Below are 16,769 nucleotides of genomic sequence, written 5' to 3'. Positions count from 1 at the left end.
TGCTCTAGGTGACCCTGCTTGGGCAGGGGGGTTGGACTTAGACGATCTCTGGAGGTCCCTTCTAACCTCAACCATTCTGTGATTCTGTGATTTCCCCTCTGCTTTTCGAACATTTTTGAGTACTCAGAGGACCCTGTGCCAGGAAGCCCTGGCTGCATGGAGAAGCATGCCTGGCTCTTTGGTTTTGAACCTGGTCCATTAGGATTTTGTTCAATGTTCCCTAGCCCTTGTATTGGAAAAACAGTGAAGACTGAAGGAAAAAGGTTCAGTAAAGGGCGAGTTTCTATCTGACCCCTTATGTGAGATCTGACTGGGTTCAAGGGCCCCAATTACATATGCCCGGGTACCACAGCCATATTTAACGATAGCCATAGCTATACCCCCATCAGTTTCACATCAGAATTCACCATCAGTGGTCATTAAGAGTTCATTCATTCATGCTAAAGYGCAACAAGCTATGAAAGTGCAGACACACTCAACAGAGAGGGAGCCTGATGCTCCTCAGCGCTATTAAATCTCTGTGTTAGTGCATTGCATGCCCAAAGAGGGATGGCAGGTGAATTTTGAAGCCCAAGGAGAACCTGGCCACCAAACCACAAGTTCTCAGCAAGCCCTGCTCAAGCAGCATGATGCCCAGCTATAATGGGGGCTTTGTCCCTTTTCCTGTGGAGGAAGGGGTGACTTTTTCCCCACGCAGACACGCTGGTGGCAGAGAGCACTGCTGATTTGCAGCAGGTGGAGGTGAGGTCCCAGGCTTTCATTTGGGACCACTGGAGGTCATTACAGATAGATTAATTTGGGGCTTTTAGTGTCTGCCTATTCCAAAGGGCTGTAAAAATACCCACTTGATGCACCAGTGTGCCTGAATTCATCTCTGTCCCCTTTTCCTTTCAGTTAGGAGAGAAAAAAAAAAGGGAGAGAGAACAGTACATGATCCCTCCTTTCTAATTATTTCAATATGCGGGTAAATGAGACTTACGTTGGAAGCGACGTGCCGTTTCATGGCCAACTTGGCTGAATTTCAAGGGATAAAAAGCCCCAAAATGAACCCAGAACCTGTTTATGTTAAAGGCATTAGAGCACAATGTCTTCTGCCTTGCAGGGTAATTGATTCAGCTGGGCTGATTACTACATGGAGGGAGGCAACTGGGACAGGTCTCCAAGGACCTGGGGGGATTTCGTCCCCTTGCTGCCCAGCAGAAATGTCCCCTTGGGGAGGAAGGACCTGAGCCTGCCTGCATCAGCCTGGGGCAGCAGCTCAGATGCACGTTAGCTGCTCCGAAAAGCAATCGCAACCTGCAGTGACGCAGCATGGCCTGGCTACGCAGGCATCCCTCTGCAACCTCCTGCTTGCAGCCTCCTTGCAGGGATGCAGTTTTGCCTGGCCCCAAAACCTCTCCTCTCCTGCATGCTCAGCAGTGCCTTGCTACACCGAATGGCCAGACCAGGCCACCAGMGCGGCAAAAATGAGCAGCCAGGGCTGAGCAGAGCCCAGACCTTACCCCAGCACAGGCAGAGCATGAAGTTGGGCAGAAAATGTCCTACCTCCAAGAGAGCCAGAAGAAATTGCCTCAAGAGCATCACTCCTGCATCCACATCCCTGCTCATGTGTCCCAGGGGCAGGAATAGGCAGAGACCTAAAACAGAAGCATCAAACAACACGTCAGGTACGGGCTTGCAAAGCTCCTTTGCAAGCATGCGGGCATATAGGTATACATGCAGCATATACACATGCCTCCGTGCAAACACGCTCACATGCATAGGCTGCATGCTATCCACAGGGAAGCATAAAGAAATAAAAACCGTGACGCYCCTCGTGTGTCTTCCCTGTAGCGGCTAACTAAAACACTTTGCAAGACAAGCCTTTGCACTGCGYGTGCCCCAGCTCCCACAGATGACAACTCTGAGCTATTTCCACTGTGGGCTATGGCCAAAAAGAGGAAATTTCATTTCTAGGGATAAAACAATAACATTTGCAGGCACACAGAGGAGGAGGGGTGCTACACGGGTAGCTATTGCCAGTTGGAAAACATACAGCGTCTTCCCCTCCTCCCACATCCTCCCCCCAGAATATTGCAACAAAAATGGAAAAAAAATCACTGCAGTCCTTATCCATGGAAAAAGTCGGTTTTCTGGCCAAGCTTCAAACCCAGGAAGATTTAGCCAGAAAACACCAAACCTTCTCATCTTGTGGATGCACACTTCATTTTAAATTTTACAAGAAGCCAAAGCTYTCTGTAGAAAGGAGAAAGGCTTTTTTGGTAAATTTTTGTCGTTGTCAAAAATCCAATTTTCCTTCCAAAAAAAAAAAAAAAAAAAGAAAAGAAAAAGAATAACCGGTGGAAAATTTTCAACCTGCCCTCAGTGTAGCTATCAGGGAGCTGGCCTTGTGCCCAGGATGTGTAGAGAAAATGTGTAACGTAAGATGGACCCAGCTGTTCAAAGAAACAACTGACTCAGGCAGAAGTTAGACACATGGTATCTTTTTGGGGTTGGAGTGGAAAAAAAAAACTTTTTAAAAAAGCATTTGCAAAAAAATACGCAGGTATTTTCTTTCGGATGTGTTATTCCTTCATTGGTTATGCATTATGTAAATGTAAAAAGCAGTGCACATGCTGTTAATTAATAAAAAAAAGTTAATTGTAATCTGCCAAAGCGTAATTAGATCTATTCTGACCCTAACGAAACCAGAGCCCCAAACTGGGCGATACTCATATAAYACCACACTTGATACTGCGAAGACCTTTTTGAAGGGTCAGTTTACGCTTTGCTGAGCCGTCAGAGACATCGYGCAGGGCTGCTGGCTGCAGCGACACGCCATGCGAATGCAAACCGAACCCTCCCGGAGCTTTGTTTTTGCCTTTTTGGGGGCAGGGGGGCTTATTCCTCTTGTCAGCTTGGCAGAAACATTAATATAGGCTGTCCCATGCAGAGTTTGCAGCATGGAGGTGCTAAGGCCGCGGCGTGAGCTTCCTGCAGTTTCCTTTCTCATCCTCCCCGAAGCCTAAATAAGCAAGAAGGGGCTCCGGCAGCCCAGCGCCGCGGGAAATGGAGAGCRGGATTTGCCCTCCAGCAGCAACTCGCGTGGCCCCGGGAGCCGGCGACGCACCGTGGCACGAGCGGCCTCTTGCACCAACGCGCTGGCACTAMTTTGCACGTTCCTTGAGCACTGAGCCACCCATTCCTGTGCTCCCATCCGAACCACCACTAAAGCAGACCGGAGGGCTGCAAAAGCACGTCCCTCAGCTGGGAGGGGAAGGGGAAACGGAGCAAAAGCCCGGCCATGAGCTGAAAGCACATCCGCAAAAGGCATTTGCACTACAGAAGAGCATAAAAATTAATTAAGAGTATAAAAATAAAAAGAGAGTATTTGCAGTCGGTGCCGATAAGCTGCATTTCTTTGCAGGGCGATTTGCACGCGTGCCTGCATTTCGGGGTGCGTTGCTCCAGTCCTGCCGTGTGCAGGAAGCCGGAGGGATGCACTTCCTCGCTGTCATCCTTGTGTGGTTGCAGCGCTCCGGGGCAGATCATGCCCCAGAGGCGTGACGGAGAGGAAAAGCGCGCTCGGCTCGTGATCCGGGCTGGGGAAGGGGCCGTCCRGAAGGACCCCCCCGAGGAGCTGCACCAGCAGCCCAGTCCCCAGGCTGGCCGGCAAGCCCAGCTGCCTGCAGGGCTCTGCCGGGCTCTAAATCTCTCCAGCTCCGCGTTGTTTCTGATATCGCCTGCCCTTCCCATAAGCCAAACGCAGCGGGTCCGGCGAGCACGTGAGCGGCCCTGGGCGGCGCGGGAACGGCGAGCAAGAGTCCGGCTCCCGGGCTGCCGCCGGCAGCACCTGCCTTCCCGGGGAGCAAAAACAAGTCACTCGTCACAGCAAAACCATGAAAGAAAAACCGCAAAGACCTAAGCACTTCTGAGTCATTCCCCCTGCCTGGTACAGGGTGACATTCCTCTAAAGCCCGTCGCCACCTGCAGCCCGCCCCGAACTGCTGCTCTGCGCTGCTTGCGCCCGCTGGCACCGCACCCAGCACTGCGCCAGCGCCRGGCTTTGCCAGCGCGATGGTTTCCCCCGCCTGTCTCAAGCGCCCAGAACTAAGGGCTTGGGCAGGCGAAACCTTGAGGAAACGCTCTGTTTCTCAGCAGGAACTGCATTTCTGCGATTCACTGAATTGCTAAGAGCTTTTGCGGGACTGTCGTGATGGGAGCAGCAGGCTCTGGTTGCGCCCTGGTGCTTCGATATCGTGCGCTGGTATCGAGTACGTACCCGGGAGCTGGTTTTGCTCGTCCCATTGCGACGTTYGTGCTCCCCCCTTCCTGCAGCAGCTCCTGGGCGGCAAAGGCCCTTTGGCCAGGGCATGCAGGCAAGCGCAGCAATAGCTCCTTCTTAAAGACCGAAGGGCAAAGCGCAGAGAAGAGCAGAGGTGACAGTTTTCAAGGTCTTAGCACCCTCAGCTGGGCCAAAGCGGCACGCGTGTGCTCGGGGCCAGCTGAGCGCTCTGCTGAAGGTCTCGGTTCAGCTTTGCTTTAACACAGATTTGGTCGCCGCCTTGGAGCCCTGGGGGGGAGTCGGGATGCGGCGTCACCCTGGGATGCAGGAGCTGTGGCGGGCTTGGAGGTCACACGCRGCTCAGTGAAGTCTCCAGTCCCCACAGGGACTTTGGGGTGGCCTCAGGGCTCCTGCAGCAGGAGGGCAAAGGGGCTGCAACCCCCTGGCCCTGTGACGCTCACTTTGCCCATCGGCAGCTCTTTAAAGCCCCGCGGACAGATGATGCCCTAAGGGCTCAGCAGCCCCTTTCCCACGCCACGCTCTTTCTCTCCCGTCCAGATGTTTTGCCCTGACTGAGCCCCAAAACGCCRGGACAGCTTCATGATACAAACACTTCCTTTGCCTCTTTCCTGTAAAATCGCATGCCTTTTTTGTTTTTTTTTTTTTTTAATTGTGAAAAGGCTCGTTTGAAACTTGAATGGAGATTAAACATTCACAGAAAGTGCTATCAGAATTAGTCACTGGTTGTAGCATTGCTATTTGCGTGAGTCATGGAGGTTAACTGCGAGGCTCTTCAATTAAAGCCCTGCCGGGTTTTCAATTTTTAGGCTGTCCTCAGAAGACCTTTCGGTAACTTTTTGCTGGTTCTGCTCAGAACTGGCAGCTGTTCTCGGGCATGTGTGTTTACCGAAATACCAGTAGTAACTGCAAACACTTTTCCATGTGATTACGCGCGGCAGCCGAGGCTGTTTTGGCCGTGCTGCTTACTCACGCTATGAAAACAGTGGTGGGGCCGAGGAGGCGTCCAACAAGCTCCCCCTGCTGCTCAGCCTGGCCGGGCCACTCCAGGGCTTGTCGGTGCCCAGAAATTGCGGATTTGGAGCATGCAGCACCGTCTTGCTCCTTGTTTTATACGGGAGCCTCGGAGGCTGTCGCAGGGCAGACAAGAACCATCGCTTGATCTGCACCATGCACCCCCAGGCACCTTAGCACGGCGCAGAGGAGCTGGGCTCGGTGCTGGGCACCTCCAAGCCGCACTGCTGAGCCCCGGTGAAATGCAAGGCCTGGCCCCCATGGGGAGCAGTCTCTGGGCTTGCCTGCGGCCAGCGCAGACTTTATATCTTTACAGCGCAGGTTTTGCCCTCTCATTGAAAATTCTCCCTGTTGCGCACAAGACACAAAGGAGGAGAAAGATCACGAGCACCAAACAGTTGGAGAGGACATATTCAGCACAGCTTAGGGACTCCATTAGTTCAGCCAGAGCGACTGTGGCAGTGTTTAGCTTCCTTCGCTGGGAAGCAGCGGGGATTTAGCCCATGCTTATTCCCACCTTGGGCGTGCGGGAGCGACCCAGTGGGTTGCAGCACGGCGAGAGAAGCCAGGTGCTGGTGGCTTGGGCTTAGCGGTCCACCGCTTCGGAGAGCCAAAGCCAGCTCTGCCCACGGGGCCAGCGCCGGCAGAGGTCACTGTTGCTGAAAAATGAGCACGCGTGTGCGCGCGTGCGCGGGCCGAAAAAGGGAACTTTGCGGGGAAAAGGCGCTCGTCACCCATTGGGCGGGCCATATTTTAAAAAAGCGCTGCGCTCGAGTTGCCAGGAGGAGCCGGAGGCAGCCGGGTTCTCGGGGAGGACAAGACCCTCGGTTCGGCCAGCGCGGGACGGGCCGCCTTCCGCGAGCCGTGTGGCTGACGAAGGCCGGGCGCTGCGCTAACCGCTTCCTGCCCCGCAGGCAAGCTGCCTTACTGGAAACGTGAGAGTCAAAAATTACCACTTCAGATTGAAAAAGGAAAAAAAAAAAAAAAAAAGCAGCATCGCTCCATCTCGAACGCTCCCCAGGACCGCGCTCGTTCACTGCCCAGGAAGCCGGGTGCCCCAAACCCGACTCTCCTCCTCCAATCTGCCCATGTCTTTTCACTGCTGCCTTGCAAGCACAGACCCGGGGCTCAACGCCTGGCTAATTTTATGAATTGTTAAAGGAGGGAAACTATGGGGGGGGGGGTAAGAAAGCAAAACAAAAAGACGTGGTTTGAGGCAGGCAGGTTGCTTTTTGACGGGGCGCCCGGCACGTGACTCGTGCTGGCAGTAGCGGCAAGTCACGGCGAGTTTTTCGAATTTCTGCAGCCGCAGATTTGCTCCTGTTCCCTGAAATAGGAGAGTGGCTGCTGTGCCCGGCCCGGCTGTCCCCTACAGCTGCCACTGCAAGGCCAAACCCTGCCCTGCCCCTCACGCATCTATTTTTTCCCTGTCTCAAGCTTACAGGGAAGTGCGTGGATTAACTGCAAGCTGCTTTCAATTCACCCCCAGGTGCCAATTGCCAATCCAGCCCTCAGTGCCTCCTGGTGTCCCTGAAGGAATCTGAGCAATGATAGAGGTTTCCGATAAAGAAAAGCTCTGTTTTCACCCCAAAGTAGCAGCAGCCTGGCTAAAAGGCAGCCTCAGCCAATTTGCTTTCAAGAGTTTGAGACTAAGTTCTCAGCAAAAGAGGCAAAGAGGAGGGGAACATGATAAAAACCTGCATAACGTGGGATAGGTTGGAGAAGCTGCCTTCTAGTCCCTTAAAGCCAAGCTAGGGATTTCTGATAATACGGAACAACCCGAGATTAAAAGAAAATGAGAAAAGGAAATAGCCTTTACATATAGCGTGCAGCTAGAAGGGGAACTCACTGCCACAGGATATTGCTGAGGCCAAAAATTTAGCGAGACACGAAGAGGGACGGGATGGTTACACCAGAGAAAGCACAACGGTCGGAGCGCTGATGACGGGAAGAGGGCTGAAAGGGACAAAAAAAGCTCCCCCCACCCCTCCTAGAGGGCAGGATGAAATCAAACATGGGGACAGGTTACTCCACACAGGGTATCTGTCCTGGCTGGCGATAACCATGGCAGGGAGGGAAAACCAGGGCCTCTGGATGTTGCATCTGCAGTGATATTGCACCTGCTTCACTGAATAAACCTGTGTTTCCCAGCATGAGCTGGGGCGCTGTTAGCTCTCTAAATCCTATTAGTGGATTAGGAAGGCTATTAAATTCTTAATAAAGAGATTTGGTTCCAAAAGGGCAATAGCAAAACGTAAACAAACCCCCACTAAATAAGGTCTGAGACGATCTGAAAAGACATCTTTGCTTCCCATGGCCAAAAAGGTGTCATTTCTGTGGATTTGGTCAGGGGCAGGTCCTGAAGTCTGAGTCAGGCCAGGCTTGTTTTCACTGGTGAACAAGCGAGTGTCCCAAAATACGAATGCCCCATGTCTTGCCTTCGCTGGCCCACCAATGGTTGCAAGGGCAGTATATTTGTTGAGTTTTAACTCTGGGACCAGGTCCCATCAGCTCAGAAGGGAGGCTGTGCTAGACCCCAGCCTAAATCAGGGGCAAGATGACATCTCACTGCTATCTTTCCTCTCTGTCCTCACCCAAAGCCCAATGGAAAGCATGCCTGTGCTAAGCACTCTGGGTCTTAACCCATGACTTCAGGTGTCCCCAGCCTCAGCTGCTTGCTGTGCCATATCCCTGCTACCAAGTCCTTGTCTGAGACTAATCTGGGCACAGGAACCAAGATCTGAGAGGAAGAGCCTCAGAAGTCCTGCTCGTGTGCAGCAGAAACCCTTGATTTCTATGTTTCACCATATCTCTTCTGCTGGGGGATGCACATGCAACAAGCCCCATGGCATGAATGGAGCTGTCACCTTCTGCAAACTCCCCTGCAGGGCCAAGCCTGGGGGAGCCCTTAGCGAGAGCCCCATGGCCCAAGCCTCAGCACATGGGCAATCTCCCCACCTCTGTTCAACTGTTCAAGGGACCTAGTGGTCCCACAGGCTGCAGGAGACCCAGGATAGGAGCTGGATGGAAGCAGAGATCAGAGCAAACCTCAGAACAGCAGTCACACAGCCAGAGCAAGGGACTGGACCCTGATGCCTCTGGGCCCAGGCACACGACTTGGACAGTCGGCTAGTTGTGGAGTTGGCCAGGTCTTGCCCACACAGAGCCACAATGCACCCTTCAAACCAGGTCCTCTTGCCAAAGTGGTGCTTGTAAACACACGTTCACTCACATGGAAGAGCACATGCCCATGGTGGGAGCAAGCTAAAGGTTTCAGTCCTGCGAGTGGGCTGGGACAGGCTTCAAGGTCCCAGGATGCTTCACAAGGAGGCACCACCCTAACAGCACAGTCACAGGAGAAGGCAAGGTGAAGCAGAAGAGAGATGCTACAGGATGATCCCTCTCTGCTGGGCAAAGAGGACACTCCTCTGCAAGGTCCCAACACTTGCTGAACCTCTCCCTCCCTGGCACACATCTCACTCTCTCCACCACCCAGACTTTGTAGTGTCCATGTGTGGACCCGTGTGGGGAGTCTGGAGCTGTCCTTCAGCTCCCTCCCAGCTGGGCATGCATCCCACCGAAGTCCTACACCAGGTCTCACCCAGAACCCAATCTTTCCAAACAGATGACCCTATCCAGGACAAGGTCTGGGGGAGAGGGCCAGGGGGGCTGCCCTACAGCTGCCCATGGACATGGAATGGTCCAGGCAAAACCAAAATATAATCTTGCATATCCATAGGTTTCATGAGCAGACAGATCTCAGAGTTTAAACATGCAAACTTTAAGCTACATCCATGCTAGACTGAGGGTAAAGAACCCAGTTCAAGCAAGAAACAGCAGCACAAGGAATAGAAGGGACTGCAAAAACTATTTTTTTTTTTTGCAATTTAAAGACATCAACAGATAAATCAACCAGCCTCAGCACTTTAAGTGACTCCCAAAGACTTGCCCATACCAGTAAATCACATCTTACCCTCGCTTGCTGGAAGAGCAGACACTGGGTGTCCAGCTGCATCTCAGCCTGGCTGCCCTCAGGAGTGGCCTGCAGGCAGCCCCTTCTTGCCCGTGCTCCACGTGGGGAGGAGAAGGCCAAGCTGGCATTCGTAACGGGCGCCAGGCGCAGCCGAGCTGAAACTCCCCCGTCTCTCTGCCCAGATCATTGGTCCAGGTCGCAGCAGCGGCTGCTTTCAAATTCTGTTAAGCCTTAAAAAGGAAACAGGAAGCTTCTCAGCTCTTGACTTCATGCAGCTCATGAGGCTCACACACACACACACACACACACACTCTCCTTCCTACCCCAAAGGTTGAAGCAACTGCAGGCAGGGTGCTTGCAGGAGGAGTCGGCCGTGGACTTCAGGTCCATGCACTGTTGTTCAAAACTCTTCTAAACTTCGACAAACCCCTTCATTTGTCAGGTAGGAGAGTGACACTTTCCTTAGCATACCTTAAATTCAGGTTTCTCAACTTTTCTGTTGAAATCCAGTGTTTTTTCTTGTGTCCTCTTCCCTTCCTCCCACAATACACCAACACGAAACAAACAAACAAAAAAAGATAATCTTGTTCAGCTGATTGCTATATGTGTGGTATGGGCTTTAGGAGGCTAACAAAACATTTGTCCTCATAAAACTCAGGGGCTGGAGAGCTGGGAAAAGCATGGTTTTATTTGCTTGAGGTATATTTAATGCTTCATGGCTCTCCAGTTTAGAAGAAAACAAGTTCCTCAAGCTGCAAACAAGGGACATGAGCATATGCACTCACATATATACATATACAGGAGGCAACAAAAATATCTTCTACAGCTTTCCTAATCCCTTTACCACCAATCAAGATTTTATACATTGATGACAAAAAGCAAGTATTAGCCCTTTATCTCTTTCCTGCAGTGGTATAAGCCTCCTATTGGAGGGTCACTGAGCAAGACTGCTTAAGGCAGAACCAAAATAAGCTCTTTTGAACTCTTACTCCCAAACCTTTGCCTTCCAAAGCAAGTTTATTCAAGCTGTGTTCTCTGTATATAGGTAAAGATATCAAAATCGCCTTGATTTTCTACACAGCTTGGTCTTTCACACACTTAACAGGTTTGTGAGAATTTTACCCTTACTGCTAGCTTGAATTGCAACCCACACTCCCTGTCCACAGCAAGGAATAAACAAGGGCATTGTGGCTTTCTAAACCTCTGTTTTGAGTTTAGCACATAACTGTAATCCAAGCAGAAGACTACAGGTCCATCCCTAGCCTGGCAAACAGGTAACAGCACTCATCTGGGTAGCTCGGGTGACTGTGGTCTAATACAGGGGATGTGTAAATCCAGGACTGCGTGGCTAGGTCTCATGACTCCATGTGACAGAAGTGGATTTTCCATATTTCTTCTGAGTAAATGTTTTTATTTAATTCAGACAGCAAAGAAAACATCTTTATAGAAGGGTTTTCTTTTTCTCCTGTTTTTCTTTTAGCCAGAGCAGGTTGTCCAGTCAGGTTTGGAGCGTCTCCAAGGATGGAGACTCCACACCCTCTCTGGGCAACCTGTTCCAGCATTCAACCACCCCCACAGTGAAAACCAGCTTTCTTACGGTCAGATGGAATTTCCTGTGTTTCAGTTTGTGCCCGTTGCCAATGTCCCTGGGTTCCAGCTGTCTGAGGGGTCCTGCTAGCTGCTCCTGCTCCCTTCCAAAATCTGGCATGCAAGTTCTTGCCAGCGTGGACTGAGGCATCTTCTCACACACTCTGTGCAGAAAGTGCCCCTAGGACACACCTGATTTCCTCCAGCACTTGCTGTTCTACCCATGAATGTGGTATGTGTCAGGCTCATCCTTCTTTGTAACCTCTCTTCTGACCCAGAGACCATGATCATGGGCCAGAAGCAGAACCTGGGAGACCCTCATGCCCAGGTCGCTTGCTTCAGCTAGCGCACGCAGAGTGAAAACCCATTTGCTCAATTCCCATTGCTGGGGGGGGGGGCACGCAATTCAAAAAACAGATTAGCTAAAGGCACAAGCATCTGAGCTATGACCTAAAGCGCTTGCATTTGAACTCTGTACTTCGCCCATCATGCTGGTTAAAGACTTAACCTCTCCTGAAACAAAGGATTGACTTTCCTAGGATGGGTGCCCAAGGAAATTAAATCAACTTCTGAACAGTTCAAATAAAAGGGGATTTGCCATGGGTTCCACATGGCTGTCATGGGCAGACCTGGTAACGGATCTCAGGTTCTTTCTTCAAGAAGGCCTTGAACCACTTCAAACCTTGCTTAATAAACACATCAAACATTTTTAATAATGTTTTAAAAGTTTGTAAAAAATTTCTACTTTTGCTTTTTTCATAATCACTCTTATTTTTCTTCTTCCTCCTTACATTTCCCCCCTCCCCTCAACTGTTTGGTTCCCCTCCTTGAGGGTTTGGAAAAAGGGGACCAAGATCTGCGCAAGTCCCACAGAATAAGATCAAATCTGAAATTTCAGAATAGGCGAAGTCCAACAACTTGGCTGTGGCTGCTTTTCTAGTAGTAACTAATTCCACCGCTGACTGCTTTTATTGGAGTAACTCCACCTGTTTTATGAAAAATTAAGTGCTTTGCCTGCCCAGAACAAATATAGAGCGAGCTATGTTCCAAGTTCAGTGCTCTGGGGAAAGCTCTGGGGAGATGCATAAGGCATTCTAGCAGAGATTAAGGAAACGCAAACGAATGCCCAATTATTTAAATTGTCTGTGACTAGTTTCAGTTCTTGCCCAGACATAACGTAACACTGTGGAGGCAGGTGTTTTCTCAGCAGCCACTGACTAATTGCAGAACAAAGATTAGAAAAATAATAAAAAAAAAAAGGACATAAACAGTGCAATAGTGAGTATGTGGCAGAAGAGCCAGAGCAGAACAATTTATACTTACAGAGTAAGAACACTTACGCAAGAGACACCCAGTAGCCTGTCTGAGACAGAAAAGTCACGTGAATGAGATGGAAGGATCATGCCAGCTCTTGAAAGGCATTACTTGGCACAAGCCGAGCAGCGTGGCAGGCAGTTTGCTTTCCTTTCCAGCCTGATATCCCAGAGGAAAAGCAAGTTTGGCTTCCTCCAGGCTGCCTATCTTCTAAAATCTACAGTACCTCATAGAAGCAGATTAAGATACACCACAGGCAAAGAAGTTATAAAAACAAGGAAATTATATGGTTCCCAGCCAAGGTCTTTTCAGAATTCACCACAAAAGACATATTTGTAAACAAGCTTTAGTTACAAAAGTAAATTTATTATTAGTTCACTTTTACACATTTCTAATTCATTGTAACAATTTATAAATAACTCCTGCTCACAGTCACCACATCTAGGGACAAGTTTTTGTTGTTTGGGAAGTTACAAAATTAAAGCACATTTTACCTGTCTGTCTTTCAAATAACATGAATCAAAGCACAGCTGGCTCTGTCGTTCAGCCACTGCATGTAAAACGAATGCTGTGAGTTTCCATGCTGGCATAACTACAGCACCATGGACTGTGGATTTCTAAGCAACAGAGGAGCAAGCCTTAGCAGCGCACGAACCGGCATATTCAACTGCTTGAACTTCAAAAGCAGCTCAGAGAAGTTCGTACTTCCTAAAGAGATTAAAGAAAAAGAAAATGATGACTTATTGGTGTTACACTTGCCCAGTAAGAGTTATCAACAGAGCACGGAGAGTCAGCCAGTGCTCAGGTTTGTATTTCTAGAGATGTGCTCCTTGCTACTCACTTTGTTGCAACACTGCATTAATGAAATTTTACTGCCTAGCCAAGCAGAATTTAAAGAAAGCCCAAATTCGTTTAGGATGGCAGGAACTCCCAGAATAGAGGCTCATAACAGATAGAGAGGACAGAAAAACAGGATAGAGGTCTTTTGACCTGATTAGATGCCCAGGCACCTGACCCAAAATTATCCAAGAAAAGCCCAGGGTGGCATGGCCTGCACAGCCTCCTGGGCCAGAGGGCTGTGGCCTCTAGTAAGGCTTCAGCAATAGATTCCTCTCGTTCACCACTGAGGCAGTATTCATTTCATTCCCCTAGGGATGCCACAGAGTTCCCCAAACCAAAGCCTAGCTGCATTTCTTTTACAACCTGAGAAACCAAGTCAGTCCTTAGGCAAGCAAACAAGGAGTAGTATATCCTCAGGTTGGGCTGATGGAGGGCAAAAGAAAAGCTGCCAAATGAAAGGGCTCAGAATTTCCACAGTTTCCAGATCAGTTTACCATTAGAAACCTAGAAGAACAGGTGATCACACTGACTAGGTTCTTAAAGCAAAAAGACTTAATGACATTCAGGATAAGGCTAACATAACAAAAAATGTTGCTTTCCCCTGTCACAGCCTTTCTCATCTGGTCTTGCTGCCCTTTAGGAACATTGTTACTTGTAGGTTAGGAAAAGGCCAAGATGCTTTTATATTAGCTAATTCTGGCTTCCTTAGTCCTACTTAAAGTGTCTACCTTATATGTCAATACCATTCACAAAGAGGAAAAAAAAAAATGATGGAACAGCTTTCAGAGGAAATGTACATTGCCAGATAATGTACAGGATACACTCCTCTTAATATACAGCAGAACCCCCACAAAATGTGTGTCCACGTCAGTTCAGCATGCTGTGTCGCACTCCAACCCTACCTTCTAAGCCTCCAGCTGCCAGCTGGCTTGGTGTTGGGACCGAGTGGTAAATGAGGAAGCAAGCCAGCATGCTCAGTTGGGATTCTTCCGTAGGCTGCCCACTTAAGTAGGAATGCAAAGAGATGTCCCCTCCAGCTGTAACATATAAGACAATCTGGTGAAGCTTAGGCAGCATTTGTGGGATGAAACAAAGGTGAGACATAATTTTTCTGTGCCACAGGAAGAGCCTGCTGAAAAGGGTCTCCATCTCCCCATACAAGGTGGGCTGAGGGTTGGTTTGCAAACYTTCTTCCTTCTGCTGTGGCCACTTTTCAGCCTAATCCCCTTCTCTGCTGTGGTCACCCCTTCACTTTTGCGCCTAGAAAATTCTCCCAGTGCAACATTAGAAAAGCTTTCCCTACGAAACATAATAACCTTTCACATTAACTCAACTTTCCACCCAACAGAGCCATCAAACAATTCTTCAATGAATACTTCACACCCAAACCACTACACCGAAAACTTAATGTTGGTTGTCCCATGTATGACTGTCTTAATTTTTCACTCAGCTGTACAAGATGAGATAGATGCCTTCATACAAATACACACACAGAAGTACTCAGAATAATACTGAACAGTACACACTGTATTACTACTTTCTTACTAAAAAGGACATACATCACTAGATTTTGGAGATTTTAAAACTACAGTAGGACTGGCCTTAAGAGAACACTTGAGCTTTTAAAGCTGCCTGTATTCATGGAAATATTTAAGAGATTAAGACTTGCACAAAAAAAAGTGAAGGACTGACTGCTTTGAAATCCGTAACCAAAGCTTACATTATTGATTCTATCTGGCCAACGATTAGATAAACAGATTAAAAAGTGTATAGTGTATTCTATTCTTTCCCTTGACTGGCTTCCAGTAGCAAGTTAAAGAAAACCTAAACAAACAGCAGGTAGGCAAAATACGAAAGAGAGTTACAAAGAAGCAGTATATGGACATGACTTCAGATCTCTTATGTAAATTGTCTTATATAAGTTTTCCCTTCAGTTCTAAAAACAGAATCTTGTTTTGCTCAGGTATGTGACATGTGATCATAAGGCTAAAAAGGCAGACAAGTTGTTCTATGCTAACATACAAGTGCTTTGCCTTCAGTTATCATTTGGCAGTATTTTGAGGTAAAAGTGCACCCGGACTGGCAGAAGGACAAGAATGATGAATTGCACCCATGGCTGTAGTATTAACGTTCTCTATACCTTGAAGCCATTGATCCAAAGCGTTATCAATAGTGCACTTCATCACAGGCAGAAATTCAGAGTTCATGAAAAGCCCTCGGTTTGGATTACTGCTCATCCTCTCCTGGTGACTTCGGGAACTGAAAAATTCTAACACCAGCTTTATCTGCCACAGTTCAAATGTCTCTGACATTTCTCTTCTTTCTAATCGCCTCACAGCCTAAGCAGAGGGGAAATACAAAGCAACTGTTAGAATGTGAACTATAGGAGGAAACAAATGTTGCTGTCATAAACGCGAAGTGAATGAACATGCTCGAGAACACACTCCAAACACTCCCCTTCTGAGTGCCTACTGAGAAAAACTGTCGACTAATGTTTCTTGGGTAGTTTCACTCTTCATTACCTCAGACCTTGCTTTAAAATCTCTGCTGTCTCCCTGCAAGCTCATTAATATGCTTATTGCTCTTCCTTCCTGATGCTTGTAAAAGCGCGTGCAACTAACAACAGTCTTCCACCAAAGTATGGCTATTAAACAAAATAGTAGTTACTTCACCTGATCTATTGCTATGTACGTGGGCAGCATCTCTGGATTTTCTTGAGTAACACACTCATAAAGAATTGAAGAGAAAAGATCCAGGATTTCCTGTTTCTGATAAAAGACACGTTTTACAAAGTGCACATGCTAGGTACAATTTATTACAGGTTCTTATGTTGCACACATTTCCTTCCATTAAAGTTAACCCATGCACTGACATTACATAAATTAATGACAGCTAATAATGGTACACAGCTTGCTTTAGTTCTCGTGCTTATTAAAACTAGTCAAGATGTGGTTAGATTTTACTCCCTCCCTTAAGTCATTTTGCACAGAGAAACAGTTCTCCATGCAAAAACCCAACACTTCTGCTGTGATTTCACCTAACTCTTCAGGACACTAAAGAGGACTCTCAGCATTCATTAAACACATTCTGCAATGAATACAACTGGTGTATTTTCTAACACAACTAGCAGAAACTATGATGTAAACAATGGAAAAAAAACGGTAGGGTCAACACTGTTTTGCCTCTTTTGTATTACAGAACATCCCTTACAATATTCCCTGTCCCCACTACCTGAAGGACTGTATTACTGAACTCTGCTCCTTGCAGTTTAACATAGATTTTCCTACTTTTTATTTATGAAAACAAGAAACCATGTTAGTCCACCTCTAGGCATCATACCTGGCCCATGTTCACAGTTGGTTTGCAAAAATAATCAGCAAACGAAAACAGAGCAGGATCGGAAGTGAAAGCTGAAATTGCTTCTGGCTAAAAACAGATTAAAACATACTCTTAAAATTAACTTTTTGGTTTTACTGCACAAATGAAATAGCAATTTACATCCACCCTTTTCTTCCCCAGCACGCAAATGAGAACATTGCAACCTATAGAAAGCACATCATGGGTAAAGTCAGTCCGACACTTCTGTCTGCCCACAACAAATGCACATGCACATGGTGGCTCWTAGGCCAAGCTCATCCCATGTCCTATGAAAGCCACCAGATTTCCTTTCCCTGAAGTCAAGTAAATAACTTCAATACTCCTAATCACGTGGCAGAGCTGAAAAATATAGTATAAGCTGTTGTGCGTCACTTAACCATT

General features: G+C 48.1%; 1 protein-coding gene and 1 long non-coding RNA gene across 4 annotated transcripts in view; both read right to left on the bottom strand.

The window, feature by feature from the left end:
* LOC112975702 overlaps positions 1-9,815 on the bottom strand; it is a 62,348-nt gene extending 52,533 nt beyond the window's left edge. For both annotated transcript variants that reach the window (XR_003256700.1, XR_003256699.1), the window contains exons 1-3: positions 9,593-9,815; positions 9,270-9,499; positions 1,546-1,637 (exon numbers count right to left, since the gene is read on the bottom strand). This is a non-coding gene — a long non-coding RNA (uncharacterized LOC112975702). The remainder of the gene's footprint in view (positions 1-1,545; positions 1,638-9,269; positions 9,500-9,592) is intronic.
* Positions 9,816-12,515: 2,700 nt separating this feature from the next.
* ANAPC1 (anaphase promoting complex subunit 1) overlaps positions 12,516-16,769 on the bottom strand; it is a 42,453-nt gene continuing 38,199 nt past the window's right edge. Inside the window, exons 43-47 of one of the 2 annotated variants that reach the window (XM_026086115.1) lie at positions 16,350-16,436; positions 15,683-15,778; positions 15,151-15,349; positions 13,913-14,047; positions 12,516-12,878 (exon numbers count right to left, since the gene is read on the bottom strand). In XM_026086115.1, the coding sequence (XP_025941900.1) occupies positions 12,763-12,878; positions 13,913-14,047; positions 15,151-15,349; positions 15,683-15,778; positions 16,350-16,436 (633 nt within the window). In that variant the 3' untranslated portion in view covers positions 12,516-12,762. The remainder of the gene's footprint in view (positions 12,879-13,912; positions 14,048-15,150; positions 15,350-15,682; positions 15,779-16,349; positions 16,437-16,769) is intronic. The other variant, XM_026086116.1, reaches the window with a different exon arrangement.

This window comes from Apteryx rowi, unplaced genomic scaffold, assembly GCF_003343035.1.
Source record: "Apteryx rowi isolate R43461 unplaced genomic scaffold, aptRow1 scaffold_681, whole genome shotgun sequence".
In the NCBI taxonomy this organism is placed as follows: domain Eukaryota; kingdom Metazoa; phylum Chordata; class Aves; order Apterygiformes; family Apterygidae; genus Apteryx; species Apteryx rowi.
The sequence above is the reverse complement of the archived record's forward strand: the minus strand, read 5'-3'. Positions and strand labels throughout refer to the sequence as shown.